The 19,308-nt window shown below is 40.7% G+C and overlaps 2 protein-coding genes across 3 annotated transcripts in view; both read right to left on the bottom strand.

The window, feature by feature from the left end:
- capgb (capping protein (actin filament), gelsolin-like b) overlaps positions 1-19,308 on the bottom strand; it is a 71,320-nt gene that overhangs the window by 12,520 nt on the left and 39,492 nt on the right. Inside the window, exon 1 of one of the 2 annotated variants that reach the window (XM_056255527.1) lies at positions 1,672-1,763. The exons of the other annotated variant lie outside the window; for it this stretch is intronic. The gene's annotated coding sequence lies outside the window, so the exon portion shown is untranslated. Of the gene's footprint in view, positions 1-1,671; positions 1,764-19,308 lie in introns of those variants that run through there. 2 annotated transcript variants of the gene reach the window in all.
- polr2a (RNA polymerase II subunit A) lies at positions 4,192-17,698 on the bottom strand. Its single transcript, XM_056255519.1, has 28 exons — positions 17,352-17,698; positions 16,314-16,446; positions 16,058-16,194; positions 15,792-15,965; positions 15,403-15,684; positions 15,135-15,296; positions 14,499-14,719; positions 14,238-14,370; positions 14,022-14,146; positions 11,936-12,146; positions 11,634-11,843; positions 11,383-11,551; positions 11,182-11,276; positions 10,876-11,079; positions 10,484-10,706; positions 10,116-10,299; positions 9,761-9,932; positions 9,576-9,681; positions 8,648-8,853; positions 8,040-8,511; positions 7,840-7,940; positions 7,654-7,758; positions 7,274-7,456; positions 6,776-6,979; positions 6,499-6,685; positions 6,275-6,388; positions 6,005-6,154; positions 4,192-5,883 (listed from the first exon to the last, which is right to left on the bottom strand). The coding sequence occupies exons 1-28, from the start codon at positions 17,436-17,438 to the stop codon at positions 4,736-4,738; spliced, it is 5,898 nt and encodes a 1,965-aa protein (XP_056111494.1). The 5' UTR covers positions 17,439-17,698; the 3' UTR covers positions 4,192-4,735.

Here is a 19,308-nt window from a genome sequence, read left to right as displayed (position 1 = left end):
AATTCAGACATACTTCTTTTGTCACATACTGTTTTTCGCCTACTATATAGTAGGGAATTATGCGATTTCGGATGCAGCCCATTTATCTAAATAAATCACCCCTACGAGTGGTTTACTTATAGTTGAAAATAAAATAAATAAAATACAGCCTATTTTATATATAAAATATATTCAAAATATGTTAATTTGAGTATTTTAGCATTAGAAAATACAGAACTTTCCGTTTTAAACAGTGATCACAAATGTACTGACTCAAGATTGTTATTGCTCTGAAAACAATAGTAGGCTGGGCTACAGAACATCATCAAATATGACAAACATACAGGTACATCATCGCAGGATAGTGGAGCTATGCGACCAATGTAAAGATAGTAGAAGCTCATAGCCTCCCTAAGTAAAGAGTGTGATGAGCACTCAAAGCTAAGAAACGCTTGTCCACTTAACTGTAAAACCCCTTCGGCCTGCTCCGGCATGCTTTCTGAGTCCGGCTCCATTCTGCCTTTTCCAGTGTGTGTGTGTGTGTGTGTGTGTGTGTCGAGTGTGAGAGTTCACCTGGCCTGGTTAGCTTATATGTGTCCAGTAACTGGACACGGGAGAATAATCCGAGCGGCCCTGCCGAGGACGCCCCACACCGAGAAGAGTCGGGTTGCCTGACAAACGCTAAACACTAGCGTGATAATTACTGCAAGGCACCATCCATCTTTCCTCCACTCATCAAAAGGAGTTGATGGAGGAAACACGGTAAAACATGGTTTTGGTTTCTAAGACAAAAAGTTACGGCGTCCTGAAAGAGGTGGAGGTTGCTGTTTTTAATTTTTATGTTAAAATGTAATTATCATTCATTTGGACTCCTTTTTTTGTTGAAATTGTATACTTTTAGTAACAAGTTAGATTGTAACGTTAGCGAATAGGAGCTTGGCCTAGTGGCTTAAGTAAATCGCAAATTACCTGTCAAAGTAGACAAACTTTATGGTCAGAAAGATGTAAGCAAAACCATAAGTCAAAACAGTTATTGATATATAATAATTATTTTTATAAATTGTATAGGCGCTTGGCTGGCATAATACGTTACAAAAATCTGAATGATCTTGTAGCATAAATTATCATAGAGTCATGATAATTAAAAAGAGAAGTGAGATGAAGTCATGACTTTTACACTGATACAGCATATCTCTCATTATGAGACATGCAAGTAGATCGATGCGAACTAGATCGAACAGATAAATTGCAAGACAAAGCCATACAAATATGTTATATGAATTCTCAGATAGAACTGCAATCAAGTTCGACAAAATGGCAATCACTCAATGGAGGAATTAGTATAAAAAAAGACAAGCGATTTCTGTTAGTGCATTTCATTTCGGAAGCTCAGGTTCTCTATTTTAAAAATTCAAGATCAAGTCAAAATCATAATGTGCAATATTTTAACTAACTTTTGAATTTAAAATGTTGAAAATGAGTACTTAAAGAAATAAGCTAGATGTGAAACTAAGGTGTGGCATTTTGGGAGCGTCTTTCCTCCCTAAAATTCACTCTGCTTTAAGTTACTTTTCTTTAAAAATGAATGAATTTTGCATAACAGAAAAGCAGCTGTAAAGAGGGCTGGTTTTGAGGGTTATGCATGTATAATTAGTGAATTTCTGAGCATTTTTAGAGATTTTCAGTGCTTACCTTGCTATTGTTGCTGAAGTTGGAGGACCCTGCAGAGTTTTGAGAAAGAAAGGAAGAGAATTTGTAGAGGACAGACTGTGTACAAAATCACTTCCTGCATTAGTTCTGGCCCAGCCCTTTGAAATACACCCCCACCTAAACAAACAGATGTCAAAAAATACGAAAGGACAAGAGCACGCGAGAGTGAAATTCACAGATTTGTAAATAGTTAAACAAATGATTTGCCTGTTTTGATTAAATTTGACTACAGGAAACCCCTCATGGACTTCGGACTAAAAAGAAGAAAATATCTAAAAATGATGTTGACCCAGCCTAGAGGGATTTCTGTTTCTCCTATTACATATATGAGTCACACCCAGTCAGTAACAAAGCATTCATAATTATGTCAGGGCTTGCCTATGGACACAAACCAAATGAATATAAAAAAAATAGATACAGGCTTTCCAGGTTCAAGGCCTATCCAATCACAGAGCTGTAAGTCAGATGTCAACTTGTGACTGCATTCACTCAGACATTCACAAGACCACGGGAAGTCCAGGGGCTGGTCTGTGGTTTCAGGAATTTAAAAACAAGAATCAGTCAAGTATAAAATGTCTGTATCAGCTTCTTGAGAACAAGAGGCATCCCTTTAATGATAAGTTTGTGCATTCTTACATGGAAATTTAAAATGGGGCATTTGATAGAGCATAAAAATCAAGTGGTGCACTTTTGGAAATCGCTCTATATATTTGACAGACTGTAAACTAAAAGTCATGTGATGCCAAATTTAGGTGAATTTAAGTGAAGTGAACAATGCCATTGTGTTCCAGTTCTTTAATTCAATGATGTTCTGCCACCAGTAAGTTACTCACTTCTGCAAAACTCAACATTCACATTTAAGAAAATGAAGTTTAATCCATAAATGGACAGCCAAGCCAAAAATAGTCTCTTACTCCTTTTGTCATTTAAAACCACCGACTAAACGTCACGAGTTGAAACATCAAGTGAAAATTGAACATGTAAACACCCATGTTTAAACACACACAAATTAACAATAGTTTAGTCAAACTTTTTATTTTAAGTCAAAAACAAACAAAACAGATACAGAGAATGAAGTAATCAGATTGATTTCTATACAGTGGCAATTTCTCTTAATTTAAATTCTCATTTCCCCATAACCCTGACCCAGTTATTACTCAAACTCAAGAAAACCCTGTTTTTTTTCCATTTATACCATCATGCACACACACTTGCACACTCACACACACTATTACTGGGAGCCTGGGTACAGAGTATTAACTGGATTTGTTTGGAACAACCATGAAACTGAAGGCAAACAAGGGCATTAAAGAGACACTGTCAGAACTGCTCTCCCTAAATGCAATATAAGGCCTTAAATCTAAAGCTGAATTATGCAAGAGCAACAAAGTCTTTTACAAGTCAACAAAACCTCCTGCAACTACCACAGTCCAATTGGAAGAGTGAGTTGAGGGAACCACAGGCACCACTTGCTTTTAGGTAAAAAAAAAGAAAAAAAAAGAAGAAAATTAGTAACTCAAAGAGATCTAAATACCTCTAACACCCGAGTCAAATCAGTCTTTGTCGCCCTCTACAGATCAAGCATAAGATGACTATGTTAGAATCAGCTGACAAAATTTAGGTTAACAAAAAACCACAAGATCTAAGGGCGTAATGATGCCAGATATGAAACAGTGCATATTCAAATGAAAATCCAAACTGCACCTTATTCCCCCACCCCAAGCACTTAATCCAAAACACAAACCTGACCCAACGATGAAGCCAGCGCAAGAAAAATAGTGTAAAATAAATGCTTTTCCTCAGTAATTCACACAAGAGATTCAGTTCTAATTATTGATGCAAATATCAGAAAAACAATTATACACTTGTTAGATTAAAGGGTTGAGTGCTGAGGACAGGGAAGGTCTCATAAGATTTAGACCTAGGTGGTTTAAAAACGTTAACATGGTGCAGTTTATGCAAAGCCATGCTTTAACCCCACTCTTAGGATAAAAGAAAAATAAAACCAAAAAGGTAACAACTTCACACTCCTCTGTGTGCTCAGAGGTAAAACCACTCGTTACCATTTTTTTCTTTTTTTTTGCAGTTATTGAAATTGTAAATTACTGGGCAGATGCTGGTGAAGGATATAAGGCTTGCATCTTTTGGGGACAATTGAATAGAAATTTGATGCCTAAATCAAGCATCCGTTCCCTCTCTCTGATTCCTACAGAAGAGGGAAATCACTACACAACACTTTTACCCATGTCATGGGCTGGCATACATTAGACTACAGTATTACAAGACATTTTTAATCTGCACAATGCGTGTCAGCTTCAACACGTTTCTAATAAACAGCCACTTCCAACCACCTGTTTCTTCAGAAATAACTTTTTATGAGTAAACTCAAATTAGACAAATCAACATTAATATTTAAACAGTTCTGACCTGGAAACAAGCGCTTATTTACACAGAAGAGAAAAAAAAAAAAGCTATAAAATGTGAGAAAGGTCAGTCCCCCCCCCCCCCCCTTCTATTTATGTTATAGAGATTTTTCAAGATTTCATTTAGAAACTTTTCAGATACAATCCACTGTTTTCTGTTTGAAGGCTTTTGGCAATACTTCTTAGATTTCCTTAATATCCAACACTGAATTTTAGAGAAAAAGTAAGGGAGATAGAAATGACAATGGAAAAAGGACTATGAATGATCTTTCTCTTCCAAAACAGTCAACCTCCTGCATCTTTCCCTCAATTTTGAGTTACAGTTCTCCCTCTAAACTTAGAGCGACCAAAACGGTCTATACAAAGGCAGCCTTGTTTGGCTTATAGTTCAAACCTCTGATATAACAGATGCAACCACTGAAGCCTGTTTAGTGAGGCTATTTAAGAACAGTTCAAGAAGTCCAAAAAGAAAAAAATCAAAAAAATGTCACATGTGGGATCCCAGGTTCCTCAGCCTTCCCTGTAAATCACAACGACCCCAGCTGAGTGGCTTTCCTTCAGTCTTTATTCCAGGGTCTGAGTGCCTATCAGGGAAGTAGCATGAACCCTGGCACCAACCAGCTTTAGTTATTTTCTTCATCGCTATCGTCAGGGCTGATGGCTGGGCTGTAGGTCGGAGAGGTGGGGCTGTAGCCGGGAGAAGTGGGGCTGTAAGTGGAGCCCTTGGGACTAGTTGGAGAGTAGGTAGGAGATGTAGGAGAGTATTTTGGAGAAGTTGGGGAGTAAGTTGGAGAGGTGGGAGAATATTTGGGGCTGGTTGGGGTGTAGGTGGGAGAGGTTGGAGAGTAAGTAGGGGAAGTAGGGCTGTACTTGGGTGTAGTTGGAGAGTAGGTTGGAGAGGTGGGAGTGTATTTGGGTGAAGTGGGTGAGTACTTTGGGGAAGTGGGGGAATATTTGGGGGATGTTGGGGTATATTCAGGAGAGCTGGGACTATAAGAGGGGGAGGTGGGGGTGTATTTTGGAGAGGTGGGGGAATAGGATGGAGAGCTCGGGCTGTAAGAGGGCGAGCTCGGGGTGTAGGTGGGAGATTGCGGGGTGTAGCGCGGACTGGATGGAGAGTAGGACGGTGAAGTGGGGGAGTATGAAGGAGAGGTGGGGGAATAATTGGGGCTGGTTGGGGTGTAATTGGGAGAGGTGGGGGAGTAGGATGGTGAGGTGGGACTGTAAGATGGGGAGGTTGGAGAGTAACTGGGTGAGGTGGGTGTGTAGTTGGGCGAAGTGGGGCTGTAGCTCGGAGATGTTGGGGAATAGGACGGGGAGGTTGGGGAGTAGCTTGGAGAGGTGGGAGAGTAAGACGGGGAGGTTGGGGAATAAGACGGGGAGGTGGGGGAATAAGATGGAGACGTGGGGCTGTAGCTGGGGGATGTTGGAGAGTAGGATGGTGAAGTCGGGGAGTAAGAAGGTGAAGTGGGAGAATAAGAAGGTGAAGTGGGAGAGTAAGAAGGTGAAGTCGGAGAATAAGAGGGCGAAGTTGGGGAGTAGCTTGGAGATGTTGGAGAATAAGATGGCGAAGTTGGAGAGTAGGAGGGTGATGTGGGCGAGTAAGACGGAGATGTGGGGCTGTAGTTCGGGCTGGTGGGAGAATAAGACGGTGAAGTTGGCGAGTACGATGGAGATGTCGGAGAGTAGCCAGGGCTCTGAGGGGTGTATCCACCAGGAGAACGAGGCTCGTAGGCAGGAGAGGTTGGAGAGTAATTGGGAGACAAGGCTCCTGAAAGAAGGAAAAAGATGTGCATAAGAGAACAGTTGTTTGCAACCAACTAAAACAACCAAGTAAACAACATTTATTATTCTTAAAAACAGAACAAGACAAAAATGGACAGTGGAGTAACCTGGTGAGGGGATATAAGGGCTAGCTGGTCCAGGTGATCCAGGAGAACCAGGAGTAGGGGACCAGGCAGGAGAATAGCCGGGTGAGAAGCCACTGGCATCGGATGCAGCGCTGGGAGAGAAGCCTGCAGCACCTGGAGTCATTCCACTTCCTGTATATATATATATATATTTTTTAAAACAGCATGAAATAGTCTGTAAACCTATACAAGATAACTCAGTGAATAAGGGTGGCTGTAAAACAAAACTTCATGTAGCATTTCTTCACTCACCAACACTAGGAGACCAGGCACCATACGCAGGAGTGGCTCCTGTGTTCCACGGAGTCATGGCTGGAGACATGCCACTCATAGGGCTGGGGGCAGAGCCAAAGAACATGCCTGTGGCTGGAATGGAAAAAGCAATGGTTAATCAAAGGTTTACATTTGGGGACAAATGAGTATTGGCTCAATATAAAGCTATAAAACAATTAAACAAGGGAAAGAGTTTGACTTACGTCCTGCGACACTGATACCAGGGATGTTGGTGGGGATCTCCATGCCATACTTGCACTTTTCAGCATCCAACAGCAGGTCAAAGCAGCCAGTGCCTGCAGGAGCAAGCTGTCCCAGCATGATGTTCTCAGACACTCCCTTCATTGGGTCACATTCACCATGTGAAGAAGCTTCCATCAACACATCCACCTATAGAAAGAGAGGGACAAAATTAAACATCAAGTTCTTTACAAGACCATCTTTACTGGGATGTTAAATGGGGCCAATTATTAAGCTCACCGTCTCTTCAAAAGAGCACTTCATTAGCGGTCCAGTGTCCTGCCTGTTGATACCGTGACGAGTGATAGCCATCAAGTGACCCCTGCAGGTCATTGTGTCACACAGCAAGGCAAGATGGCGGTAGTTAACGTAAGAACCGTCAAAAGAGATGACATGGTACAACTCTCTTTCCAGTGCCTTACGCACAGCCTCAATACCAAGAACCTGCAGGTGAAGAGCAGACATTTCTGAATTTGATTTCTGAAGACTTAATAGGTTACAACCTTTAGACCTGGTTTCACAAACAGGGCTTAGATTAAGCCAGAATTAGGCCATAGTTCAAATAGGATATTTAAGTAACTTTTATAAACATGCCTTAGAAAAAAGATATGTCAGTGCAAGTTGCTTTCAGTTAAAAAAAATAAATAAAAAATAAATCCTCAAACGTGCATTTTAGTCTGGGACTAATCTTAAACCTTGTCTGTGAAACCGGGGGTTAGACTATTAAACAATTCTTACAGTGAAAATCTCCACAATGTCATTGGAGGTGGTCCTGACAGGGTCCACGTCCTTCTCACTGAGGACCCTCATGAGACTGACTCCATCTGTTTCCAGGATCCACTCTTGTAGGGCTTTGAATTCTCCCTCTTCTGTGATGATGATTTTCTTCTTGTTGTCTGTCTGTGGAAGATGCATGTACACCTACAAGTGCAGAGAGTTAAAGAAATTAAGCTCCAATCTCATGGCCATCTGAAGTCATTTTATAATGCACGAAGTTACCAATTAGCACTCCCCATTAGTCACCATCCACCCTCTGAAGCATGCCTACACTGCCACATGGCCTGGCAGGTAATAGTCTGCACTAAAGTGAACTTATACTGTTGAAAAGGGAAAAATACCTTGCTGATCTGCTCAATGCCTTGCAGGGTCATGTCTGTCAGCATGTTGGATTCAATGCAGCGAAGGAAGACATCGTCATCCATCTTATCCACTACCTCCTCATCCTGGACACAAGATCCAACATTTAGGATTCAATATAGAGAGAAGAGGCAAGCTATGTGTGCACACCAGAAAGTTCAAATTACCTCTTGAAACTTGTTCTCATCACTATTCATGATGCGGATTCGCAATACCAGTTTCTCAGCATTGTCATCATTGAAGATGCAGTTTAGGTCATCACCAAATCCTAGGTGATGGACAAGGATTAAAGTTTGATGGACTTTGAGGTAGTACTTCAATTTCTATGTATAAACATGCACTTATTCAATTATAATCTCAAGCCCACCTGCATTGATCTTCTCTGCAATTTGCTCCATAGTTAGCTTGCGGTCAGTCATGTGTTTGCGGTCAAGTTCAATACGCAGCAGCCAGGGTGAAATGCGGGTCACATCGAAGTCAGGCATCTCATAGTACACGTTGACCCACTCCTGATCTTCAGTCACCACTGTGTTCTGTGGGTTGGGGTCATAATAAATGGCCGTGTTGGCAGTGACCTTGCGCAGGGTTGTGTGCTCCAACCGACACAGGATATCTTTGGCCCTCTCTGCGTCACGGGCCGCTTGGCCCAAGAGAAAGACGGTCAGGGAGGGGGTCTTGGGTCGCTTGGAGATGTTGATAAGTTCTTTGAGACGAGGCACACCGAGAGTGACGTTTTTGGCGGACACACCGGCGTAGTGGAATGTGTTCAGGGTCATCTGAGTAGCAGGCTCTCCCAAAGACTGGGCAGCCAGAGCACCTACCATCTCACCAGGGTGAGCCTGAGGAAAACGGTGTCAATTCAGCCAATGAGCCCACTTGTAAAAAAACTGATCTAATTGATAAGATGTTATTACTCTCCATTTCATTATTTATTCAGGTGAAGAGATTCAACTGCACTCAGCAAGCATTACTTACAATGGATTGGTTAAATTTGGTCTCGATCTCTCCCAGCAGCCAATCAAAAGCCTCTGTGCTAAGACGGAACTCCTCAGTCATTCTCTTAGAGCAGAGGGTGGAGCGCAGGTGGATGTTGAACAGCAGAGTGGCATTTTCCTGGGCTTGCCTACTTAACTGGTCTTCACCATTTACAATAACCAGCTTCTTACTCAACTCTTGAACTCCTACAAAAATAAAATCAGAGGAAAATATTAATGCATGATCATTACAAGGCCACAAATGCACTGCTGTGGACTACAAATGTAAAGGGTGGTGCAACTATAATGATAAGGAAGAATAACTTGGCTTATATTAAAAGGTAAGTTCATATCAGAGACAGTGTAAATAACTATCAAGTCAACTATTTTCAGTTCACCGGCCACTTACTTTCATGTATTTCGGGAGAAACTGATGAATTCACGCACTGTTATAACTTAAATCCAACAGACAGGAATCTCTGAACTGTGGCCCAAACACGGCGCCCATCTCACGTTACAGATCAAGATAACTTATAAAGGTTTTTTAAACTACAAAACAAACTCACTTACACATATTTGAGAATCGGAATAGAAGAGTTTATGACATGGTAAGCAAGTTTGTTAATATTTAGAAATAAAAGCGCTAAATCTGTCATACAGCACTATTTTGGCTGTGGTGAATCACGTGCCAAGCATGGGGGGGGGGGGGGGGGACATCGGCTAAACATCGTGATGTCTGTCAGCCATCACGATGGACGATGATATCGTCCATCGGCCCAACCCTACGCCACAAGCAGCAGTCTTTATTTAGCCGGGAGACCCACTCAAACACAAATCTTATATGCCTGTTAAAATAATAAATTGAAGGGATTGTATTTAGGCATCCTAACTACAGACCCTTGTACAAATCTTGTCAGTGTTTAACCCACCTTCAACTACTCGTACTGGGTTAAGGTCAGTTGGTGTCCGAGGATTGATGCGGAAAATCTTCTGAGCATTCCAGATCATTCTGGCCAGATTGCACGGTAGTACCACCTATGGGAGGCATGTCAGTTTGGGTCTATGGACATATGATATTGATGATGCTTAAAAAGGTTATTCTCAAGGGACAGACCTTGCTGTCTCCTGTGGGGAAAATGGCCCTCAGGATCTCTCGGTCTTCCCTCATCTTTTCAAACTCTTTCTCTAGAGCACTCTGGACATGGGCATTGGTCATCACATCTTTCACCACATCTTCCTGTAGAGTGCGGCGAAGAGCTCGTTCGTTGGTGCAGTCAAACCTGAACCTGTGCGATTAAAGAAAGAGGTGGAAAGTTGAATCAATGACATTAGTCAGTCACCTGTCTATTGGCATTGTCCTTGTTGATTTGGATTATTATAGTTTTACTTATTATAATATTTAGCTCAAACTATTGGCAATCTTTTAACATTCCTGGAAACATTTCAATGAGCACAAAAAAAGCACTCACTTCTTCTCAAAGGCTTTGTTGGATGGCTTAAGTGTGGCCATGTTTTGGAACTCTACGGCCTCTCCTGCCAGCCCATCCTCTCCATACCTCAGCTGGACAACTTGATTGATTGAGTTTCTGACTGTAGCATCATACTTTACCATAACCGACTCCATAGACTTGATCAGACGACGCTGAATATAACCTGAAAAAAAAAAAAAAAGATCAAAAGCTATAAATACAATTTCAACCTTTAACCAAGGCAAAACTGGTGGCAATTTTGCACAACACATCATACTTGTAATCTGAACTTAAAATAGTAATACTAGTTTCTTGTCCATTTAGGCTTAGCCCCCAATAGCTGCTCAGTCCATGTGCCTTTTCATTACCTGTCTCAGCAGTTTTGACAGCTGTGTCGATCAGACCCTCTCTTCCTCCCATGGCGTGAAAGAAAAACTCAGTTGGTGTGAGACCAGCCAAATAGGAGTTTTCCACGAAGCCTCTACTTTCTGGACCATAATCATCTTTAATGAAGTGAGGGAGGGTGCGGTGTTTGAAACCGAAAGGGATTCGCTTACCCTCAACGTTCTGCTGCCCCACTACAGCAATAACCTTAGGGGTGAAGAGGGAAAAACAATATAGAGATTGATCAAATTGTGTGAAACCTGACATTACCATGTTTGGATGTAAATTTTTTGAATAAAGTCAATTTTCTGGTTTAGACCGAATCTTAAATTAATTTAAAGACACTTTAATTTAACCATCAACTGTCTTCACTCACCTGAGAAATGTTAATTTTAGAGCCTTTTGAGCCAGCTACCACCATGGATTTGAAATTGTTGTACTCTGACAGTGATTTCTGGGCAGAGGATCCAGTCTTGTCTCGAGCATCGTTCAGAATGCGGTTGACCTGGTTCTCAAAGGTCTGTCTCAGAGTGTTACCTGGGGTGGGCTCCAACTCATTGTTGTGGGCTTTCTCAATGACCTGTGAGAAAAAAAAAAGAAAAAGTCAACATGCATGACTGCGTTCATGTACGAGAGCCTTATGACAGCCATGATATTAGTTACACATAATATGCCAACTCACCTCTATCACATCCTGTTTGGCTTTCTTAATAGTGTTCTGAATGTCCTGATATGTAGCCTTATCAGCAATGGAGTCTCCAATACCAATAGAGTGACCTGCAGCAGATGAGATGGTAAATAAACTAAGAATAGATTTAAGCAAGTGACTTAGTGATTAAAGCAGTTTTTGTAACTGTGCAAATATTATTTCTTTTTTTTTAACCTTCAATGAGCAGCCAGTTGTTGACGACGGTCTGGATGTTGGAGTAGAAGAGTCGTGTGATGTCATGCCCCATCTCAAGGTATGAGATATGGACAAGAGAGCCAGCTGAGGTTCCCAGTGACTTCTTACACAGGATCCCCATGATCAGCTCACCGTTCTCCACAATTACCTGCAAAACAAATTGGATAAGGAAAATATATAGATTTAATTTTTGCTTAAGTATGTCCAGGTTTGGGGCTGCACTACTGCACCTTAGTGTCTCCAGGTGAGATGTGTTTATAAGGGCCGCTGTCCTCTTCATCAGGGTGAGTGCTGTGTGTGCGGATGGCATTGATGTGCCCAGGGATGATCAGGCTGAAGATCTGTTTGCCCGTCCAGAGGGGTCGAGGCTTCAATATAGCCGGTTGGGGCACTTTGCCATCCCATGTAGAGAGAAACATGAGGAGGTTCATCACCTCACCCTAAAACAAAGCACACAAAAGGATTAATCTCATGTACTTGTACATCCAGCTCATTAAATTCATAGTTTGGTCCCAACGTTTTGTAAACGCACCCTCTCTAAAAAGACATCTCTCTTGGTGAACTTGCGCACAGCTGTCAGTGTGTCCTGCACAATACCCATGACGGGTCTGTTGGACTGTGGTGTGACAATCATGCGAGGCACCATAGCCAGCTCCTGGATCTCAGCACGGGTCTCCAGAGATTGCGGCAAGTGCAGATTCATCTCATCTCCGTCGAAGTCAGCGTTGTATGGGGTCGTAACACTAGAAGTAAAAAGGATTTTCATTTTTAAAATCTGTGTCATCTTCATAAAACCAAAAACCCTTATATTAGAAAAATGCTGCTAAACATGAGCAGTAACTGTTTCTATAACGATTTGTTTCCGCAATTATAATGTAGCGCATTCCAAATCGATAAAGTACCTACTCATTGGGGATGTTAATTTAGTTTTTTTTCCCTAACCGACAACTAAAGCTCGTTAACCAATCATTAACCGACAAGATTGTTAAAGGTGCTCTAAGCGATGTTGGGTGACGTCACTTCTTGTTGACGTTCGAAGTATTGTCAAACAAAACGGAGGCTAGCTCGACCCTCCCTCCTCCCGTTCCCTCCCGTTGCACAAGCACTAACCCCAAGGGCGTAGATTTGGTTTGAACATTGGGGGGGTTGAAGTTTGGGTATGCCTCCTGATATTGTGATCATGGTATAAATAATGGGGGGGTTGTAATGCATAGATTTAAATATTGGGGGGGTTATATCCCCCCCATCCCCCCCACAAATTACGCCCCTGACTAACCCCCATCCCCAAATCATTCTTGTCGGTTATTGGCTGGAACACTGTTTGTTATGTTTCGTGGTCCAGGTTGGACCAGTTTGTTTTTGTTGCCATTTGTGGAGCTTTTTTTTTTTTAACAGTGTGTTCAGGGGACAGGCAGCTAGCGGATAGTGAGGAGATGTTTGCTGTATGTGACAAAAAATGTTTCAGCCTAAAAAACACGTGACATCACTTAGAGCACCTTTAAATTTTCAGGTTTAGATTTCCAGGGGTTTAAGTTTTACATGCGCAAATAGCAGCATAAAGAACAGAACATGAGGGTTTATCGTCACATCACGCACCTGCAGCGCGTCTGTGAATGGAGAAAAACAGATTAAAATCATATATATATATATATATATATAATACGCTAAATATATATTTTACTTAAATTAACAGATTAACAAAACGAAAGTTATATACAGAGTTTCAGTTAATTTGTGACACGCTCCAAAAACAAGTTCATTCAAAGGAAACAAGAGACGGCAGAAAGCGCATCCAGATTGTTTTCTTTATTTTACAAAAGCAATGTTTTTTTATTTTTATGAATGTAAAGAAATAAAAGTAAACTTTTTACAGTTTTACCCTTTAATTCTTTAAGTCTTACTCTTATCTGTATGGCCAAATGAGTATTGAGACGTTTCCACTGTTATAAGGAAACAATTCAAGTGATCACCCAGACGCATTGCGCACACACAACATAATGGTTCTATTATTGCTAATTTGACATCACATTCTGTTTATTACCGAAATAAAAAACTCAACCAAACATAAGTTAATGCTCAATTTAAATACTCTGTAGTACAATCTGTGGCGTTCAGCATGACCACCGCCCGTGACAGCGTGATGGTTAACATCGATAATGGAATGCGAGTGAAGTACAAAGCCTAGTTTACATAATAGTTCAGCATCCAAATACATTGCAAATATGGAAACATTTAGATTTGTGCTGAATGCGAGGGGTATGTGACATGAGCCTAACGCGAGTTTCGGTTTCTCTTTAAATTAATTTGTTTTGGCTTGAAGTTCATAGCTTTTATTTTTCATTCTTGTTCTGTTCTGAATACTGTTAAATTGAAAGGATTTGTTGTGGAGTGAGGGGAACTAAAATAGCCTATATCTATCTTTATAGTGTTTGTAAACATTTTCCTTTATTTACTGGTGTTTTACCTAATGTAATAATAAAATGTGACTTAAATGTGACTAACTCAATTTTATAGGTGTATTCTTATTGTTGGTTAACCAGTTAATTATGAGGATCCCTACTACACATGTATCAATCTATAAACAATGTGACAGATCAAGTCTTAGAAATTTAGCATACCTGAGGTTGAGTCGAAATGTTGACCAAGGCAAGATTCGTACTCTATGCCCCATCATAGACATTTTGTGGAGTGTTGGCTGTCTGTTGAACACAATAATGTCCCCATCACACATGTGTCGTTCAACCTAGAAAAAAAACACAAGTATTTCAGATACTGTGCTCACTTTAACCGCAAATTAGATTATATTCTAACATGAACCAAGGCAAGAGACTAACTTTGTATCCAATCTGAAGGTGAAGGTCACTTGGTTTAGGGTGGAATCTCAGGTCAATTCTGTCCCCATTGTCACGGACGATATATTTGGCTCCAGGATACTGACTGTTACCTCTCCTCACAAGCTCTTGGAGTCTATAAAATGAATGGGGGAAAAATAAAAGATTAGGAAAAAGAATTGAGAGCACAGGGTTGCGAAGTAACGGAGTGTGAATATTTTGTAAGATGTGTATTCATTTGAATATAAGAACTCCTAATAATACCTGTCAATGTTAAAGGGTGTGACGATCTCAGGGAAGGTCATGTTTGCAGCAATGGACCGGGGAACTCCCACCTGGTCGATCTGCAGGTTGGGGTCAGGCGTAATGACAGTTCGTGCAGAGAAGTCTACACGCTTCCCCATCAGATTACCTCTGACACGTCCTTCCTTACCCTTTAGCCTCTGCTTGAGGGATTTTAGTGGGCGACCAGACTTTTGCATTGCCTGAGACAAGAGCAAATGACAGTACAGTCTAAGTCTTCACCTTCTACTGTTAACTCTCATTGGTTCAAAAGACTAAATATCAAATATATTTTGATTGGCTACAACAGTGTCGTGTCATGCAGCAGTTTTATTTTGTCTGTAGACAGACTCGAGGCTTGAATAACCATGGAATTAAATTAGTATTTTATTTATACTTAATTTCAATACATATTTAATAATAATCAACATTTTAAAAATGTAATCGTTCACTTTTATTCTCAATAATTTATAATAGTTATTAATAAAATAATAAAGTATCACTGAATTAATATCTCTAATACGGTTAATAAGCATATAATTGTTGCTGCTCATAAAATTTTGGCATAAGCCTGTATTTATATCTAAATAAATATCTAAGGTATAGTGTAAACCTTACCCTAGGTAGACCTGGCAGTTCATTGTCCACCATGGTGGCCACATGGAACTGAAGCAGCTTGACATCCTCTGCTATAACATGAGCTGCAGCTCCACTCTGCTCATTTCGCTTCAGCTGGTTATTGATCTTCACAATGTCAGCCAACTTGTGTGTTAAATCATCCTAGGGGGAAAAGAGCGTACAATTGAAAAATCTAACAGCCATCAGTATAATACCTCTGCAATACATCAGACTTTTTTTCCCCCACTGTTCAAGAAGAAATGCTAACCTGGTTTCTAGCAGAGCCCTGCATGACCACAGCCGGTCTCACAGCAAGAGGGGGCACAGGCAAAACTGTGACAATCATCCACTCAGGACGGGCGTATTTGGGGTCCATGCCCAGGATCATGTCCTCTTCATCTGAAATGCGTTTGAAGATCTCATGCACACGTTCAGGGCTGAGGAGAATCTTCTTCTCCTGAGAGTCTTCATTCACATGCTTCCACTCAGCATACAGCTCCAGGCCAGAGCGTCGGATACGTGGCTGGTATCTGCCACAACCTCCGTGACCCTTGAAATGTAAAGATGAAAATCATTTTTGTTTTAAAAACCATGAAACCAGTGAGCTTTAAATACACAGGAAAGCATTTAATGATTAGAGAATTATCAGTTCTGTACCTTCTCTTTGGTGAGGTCTTCTTCTGTCTCCTGCTGCTCCACTCCAAACTTGTTGTCCATCTCCTCTCCACCCTCACAAATGTTTTTGCCTTTACAGAGGTCATAAACATGGGTCAGACGCTTCCGTGGCTGCCCCTTCGACTTGGTCAAGATGTCTTTGATTTTTGGATTGTTCTGGGTAAAACAAAATTAAAAGTTAACCATACAGTAAGGAACATTGTAACAATTAAATCTCAAACAAAAGGCAAATAAAAAATACGGCATACCGAGTCCACAAGGAGCTTTGAACAGAAGAAACACACACAGCGGAGGACCTTCATAATCTTTGTGATGAAGCCAACATGAAAGACTGGCTTAGCCAGCTCAATGTGACCAAAATGACCAGGGCACTCAGTCATGTTACCTAAACGACAGCAATTAAATAAAGCTCTTTCTGTTATGCATTGTGTGTGCTTAAGTGTTTAAAATTAACCAAAAACAAATACTACGCAACAGAGGATAAAATCTAATTTATTAATATACCTGCACACGTCTGGCATCTGCCTGACCTCTCAATTACCCCTTGCCGGGGGTCCATGAGTCCCCCCAGTTTAGGGCGTCCTCCCTCTGTGGTCTCAGGGTACTTGATGCCCCCTTCAGTAACGGACATTCGTTTCTGAAACGATAACGGAAATGGCAATTAAAATGTCTTGCATTTTCACAACAGTGATGAAACATTGGTAAAAACAAATACATTCTCTAATAACGTTTGAGTAACACAAGAGCAGGTTTAAAATAAGCAATGGTTTTAGATGCAAAATTCACCAATTACACTTAAAATGTCAGTTTGAAACGTAAACAAAGCGGTTTAATAATTCCATAATAATGGCTTTCCATAATAAAATACTTTGCATCCATAAAACATACATCAACCACAAAATGAAGTGTCTTCTCAGCTGCATTCATGGTAAAATATTTCAGCAGAAACGAGGTTTAAAAGGTTATGAAAAGGATGACATTACTGAAAACACTAAAAAACAGTTACTCTTCATTGGTGGCTCATAAGAATCACAGAAAATGCTATTAGTCCTACATTTATTGTAAAACACAAGTGCACTTCATTAAATGAATGTATTTGAGCGGTTTAAATAAATGAATCATGAATAGGAATGTAATATAAAACTTCACATATTTTATTGCCAGAAAGGGAGACACAGGGAACAATGTGGAAACTTGGGAGAAACTCGGGGTCTACCATGTGACTCCAAAATGGTCAAATAAAGTAAACAAACAATAAACATTACAACGAGTTAAAATTAAATAACTTCAAACAAGGCTTTCCGTGTCGTGATGCTAATTGTAAAAGTAGGACTCTTGTGTAGTGTTTGTTCAACTTTCTAAACACATGCTCTTACTAGGAGGCAGAAGTGGCTAGCCGGCTAAGTTAGCAAAACACAGGCTCACAGAAGACACTGTATGTTAATATCCGTATTTAATAGGATTTTAACACGATGATGATTTGAGTAATACAATAATACTCAAAGAAGTAAGAGAATACCCCTTCCCAAGAGCAAAACCTACAAGTTCATCTGGGCTGAGGACGCCGAATTGCACTCTCTTGATGAGGCGCAATGGGCATGCGCTGTCGCTGGAAGGCGGTCCGTGCATCCTGTCTATTCAAAGAGACGCGTCCTCCCCCGGCACGCCGCTTTGTAAGAAGGAACACCTCTGAAACGCCACCAAGACTCTCCTGGCACCCAATGGTGACCGGAACTTGTCCGATGGCGGTTTCCCAGTGACCACCGTGTCTTGCTACTCAATGTGCTTTAAAATTTGTGTTTATATACTAGCTATTGTAGCTACCGGCAATCCCCTTCCCTTTCCCCGATATATACGCCAGTGCGCTCTAAGCGCATCTGAGAGAAGATTGCTCTCACACGTCTTTATATAGACTGGATGCTTTGCTACAGGTTTACACAGCCTACTTGGCAGGGGCTGAACAGTCAGAGGGCGGGTTATGGATCCATGTTTCTGAGCGTCGATTGGCCGTGAGACTGCAGCATATAAATAATTCATTCAAATTGACGCAGAACCAATGGAGTTGTGCGCTTTTGGGTCCTGCGAATCCCATGTAGGTGGAGGCGGGAAATACCATATGAAGAGATTTCATAGGTCCGTATAAACCAAGGGCGGATCCGTGGACGCTTAATACATGAATATTAAATAATATTCGGCAATATGAAACCTTATTCGCCAAACGTTTTCTCAATATTCATGAGCAGAGAGCATTTGGCCAATTGCAACCAACGCTTTACGGCGGTAAAATAACTTTCTTACCGCCCGCCTTCTTTACGAGCATTGCCGATTTTACCCGACTGGTATTTTTTCACCCTCTGAGCAAAAATAAAAAAAACCAGTGCTGTTTCGTCCGTCTCGCTCTGGATCAGCTAAGAGTGCTGGAAAAGAAGCTCGTGTGAGAGGCCTGCGCCTACCGTCGAGGATTAACACCATTATTTTTGTTTTAAATATGATTTTTATGTAATCCATATTATTAACTTTCTCTTATTTTTAACATTTGTTAATATTTCCCGAACTATTTATTATGATTTATCTTGCTGTATTTGTGTTCTACGGGAAAATGCAACAATCCACGAGGTCGAGTAAAAACAATGGCTGGACGACATGCGCCTTTCTCGGTATGATCAGCTGGAAACACCGCTGAAAGCCTGGGTCTTCGGACAGCACATTTTTAATGTAAAAACACTCGAGAAACGTCGTAGATTTAAATATTTGATGTTTTCAAAGCTATTTGGAGAATATTTACATTATAGCAGGTCACTGTAAAATAAAATAAAAATAGATTTGTACATCCAGGCCATGTTGTTCCACAGAAAGGCGCTAGCTTAAGGTTTCTTGTTACTAGTTTTCATATAAACAGGCGGACGTCCATGATTCGTAAATTATTTCATTTGATATGGACCTTATTCTCGCAAGTGTAGTGTAGTCAAATTGTAGTAATGTAACATGATGTTACCTAGCGACTGTTGTGAGCTTTTGCTAGCTTGTTAGCCGCCAGCCTTTGTGGAATGGGAAAATTAAACGCCACCCGTTTAAACGGTTATGGCACATTTTCTTTAAAATGTTATTTTCTACCATTAAAATGTCAATGTATGTTTGTATATTTGAGTAAATGGGATTACATTAGGGTAAATATGAAACATTGTTCGGCTAAATACTCGTGGATTAAGGTTACAGTGTAGACACTTGGAAGTAAAAGCACAACGTTTTTGAAATGGCTCTTATTCAATCACATGTTTTATACGTGATTTTGTCTATTAGATGTATGTTAATATTGACGCGAGAAATACAGAAGACAGTAATGTGCACGAACATTTATGATTAACCAGTTTTAGGTTTAAAAAGCTATTTTCGCTTATCTTGCTCTTGTCTTTGTATCGTTTCAGACCGTAGATGTGCCTTTTTAACCGATCATGTGTTGCTTGTATCACGTCCATGTTAGCCTGTTAGCACATAGAGC

This window comes from Rhinichthys klamathensis, unplaced genomic scaffold, assembly GCF_029890125.1.
Source record: "Rhinichthys klamathensis goyatoka isolate OS25496 unplaced genomic scaffold, OSU_Roscu_1.1 h1tg000121l_1, whole genome shotgun sequence".
In the NCBI taxonomy this organism is placed as follows: domain Eukaryota; kingdom Metazoa; phylum Chordata; class Actinopteri; order Cypriniformes; family Leuciscidae; genus Rhinichthys; species Rhinichthys klamathensis.
The sequence above is the reverse complement of the archived record's forward strand: the minus strand, read 5'-3'. Positions and strand labels throughout refer to the sequence as shown.

What these genes read in the sequence shown, in the direction of transcription:
- polr2a (XM_056255519.1), bottom strand. Translation starts at nt 17,438, where the DNA reads ATGCACGGACCGCCTTCCAGCGACAGCGCATGCCCATTGCGCCTCATC. An exon ending in TCCCCACAGGAGACAGCAAG is followed by an intron (nt 9,682 to 9,760) that starts GTCTGTCCCTTG and finishes TGCCTCCCATAG; the next exon opens with GTGGTACTACCGTGCAATCT. An exon ending in CCAAATTTAACCAATCCATT is followed by an intron (nt 8,512 to 8,647) that starts GTAAGTAATGCT and finishes CGTTTTCCTCAG; the next exon opens with GCTCACCCTGGTGAGATGGT.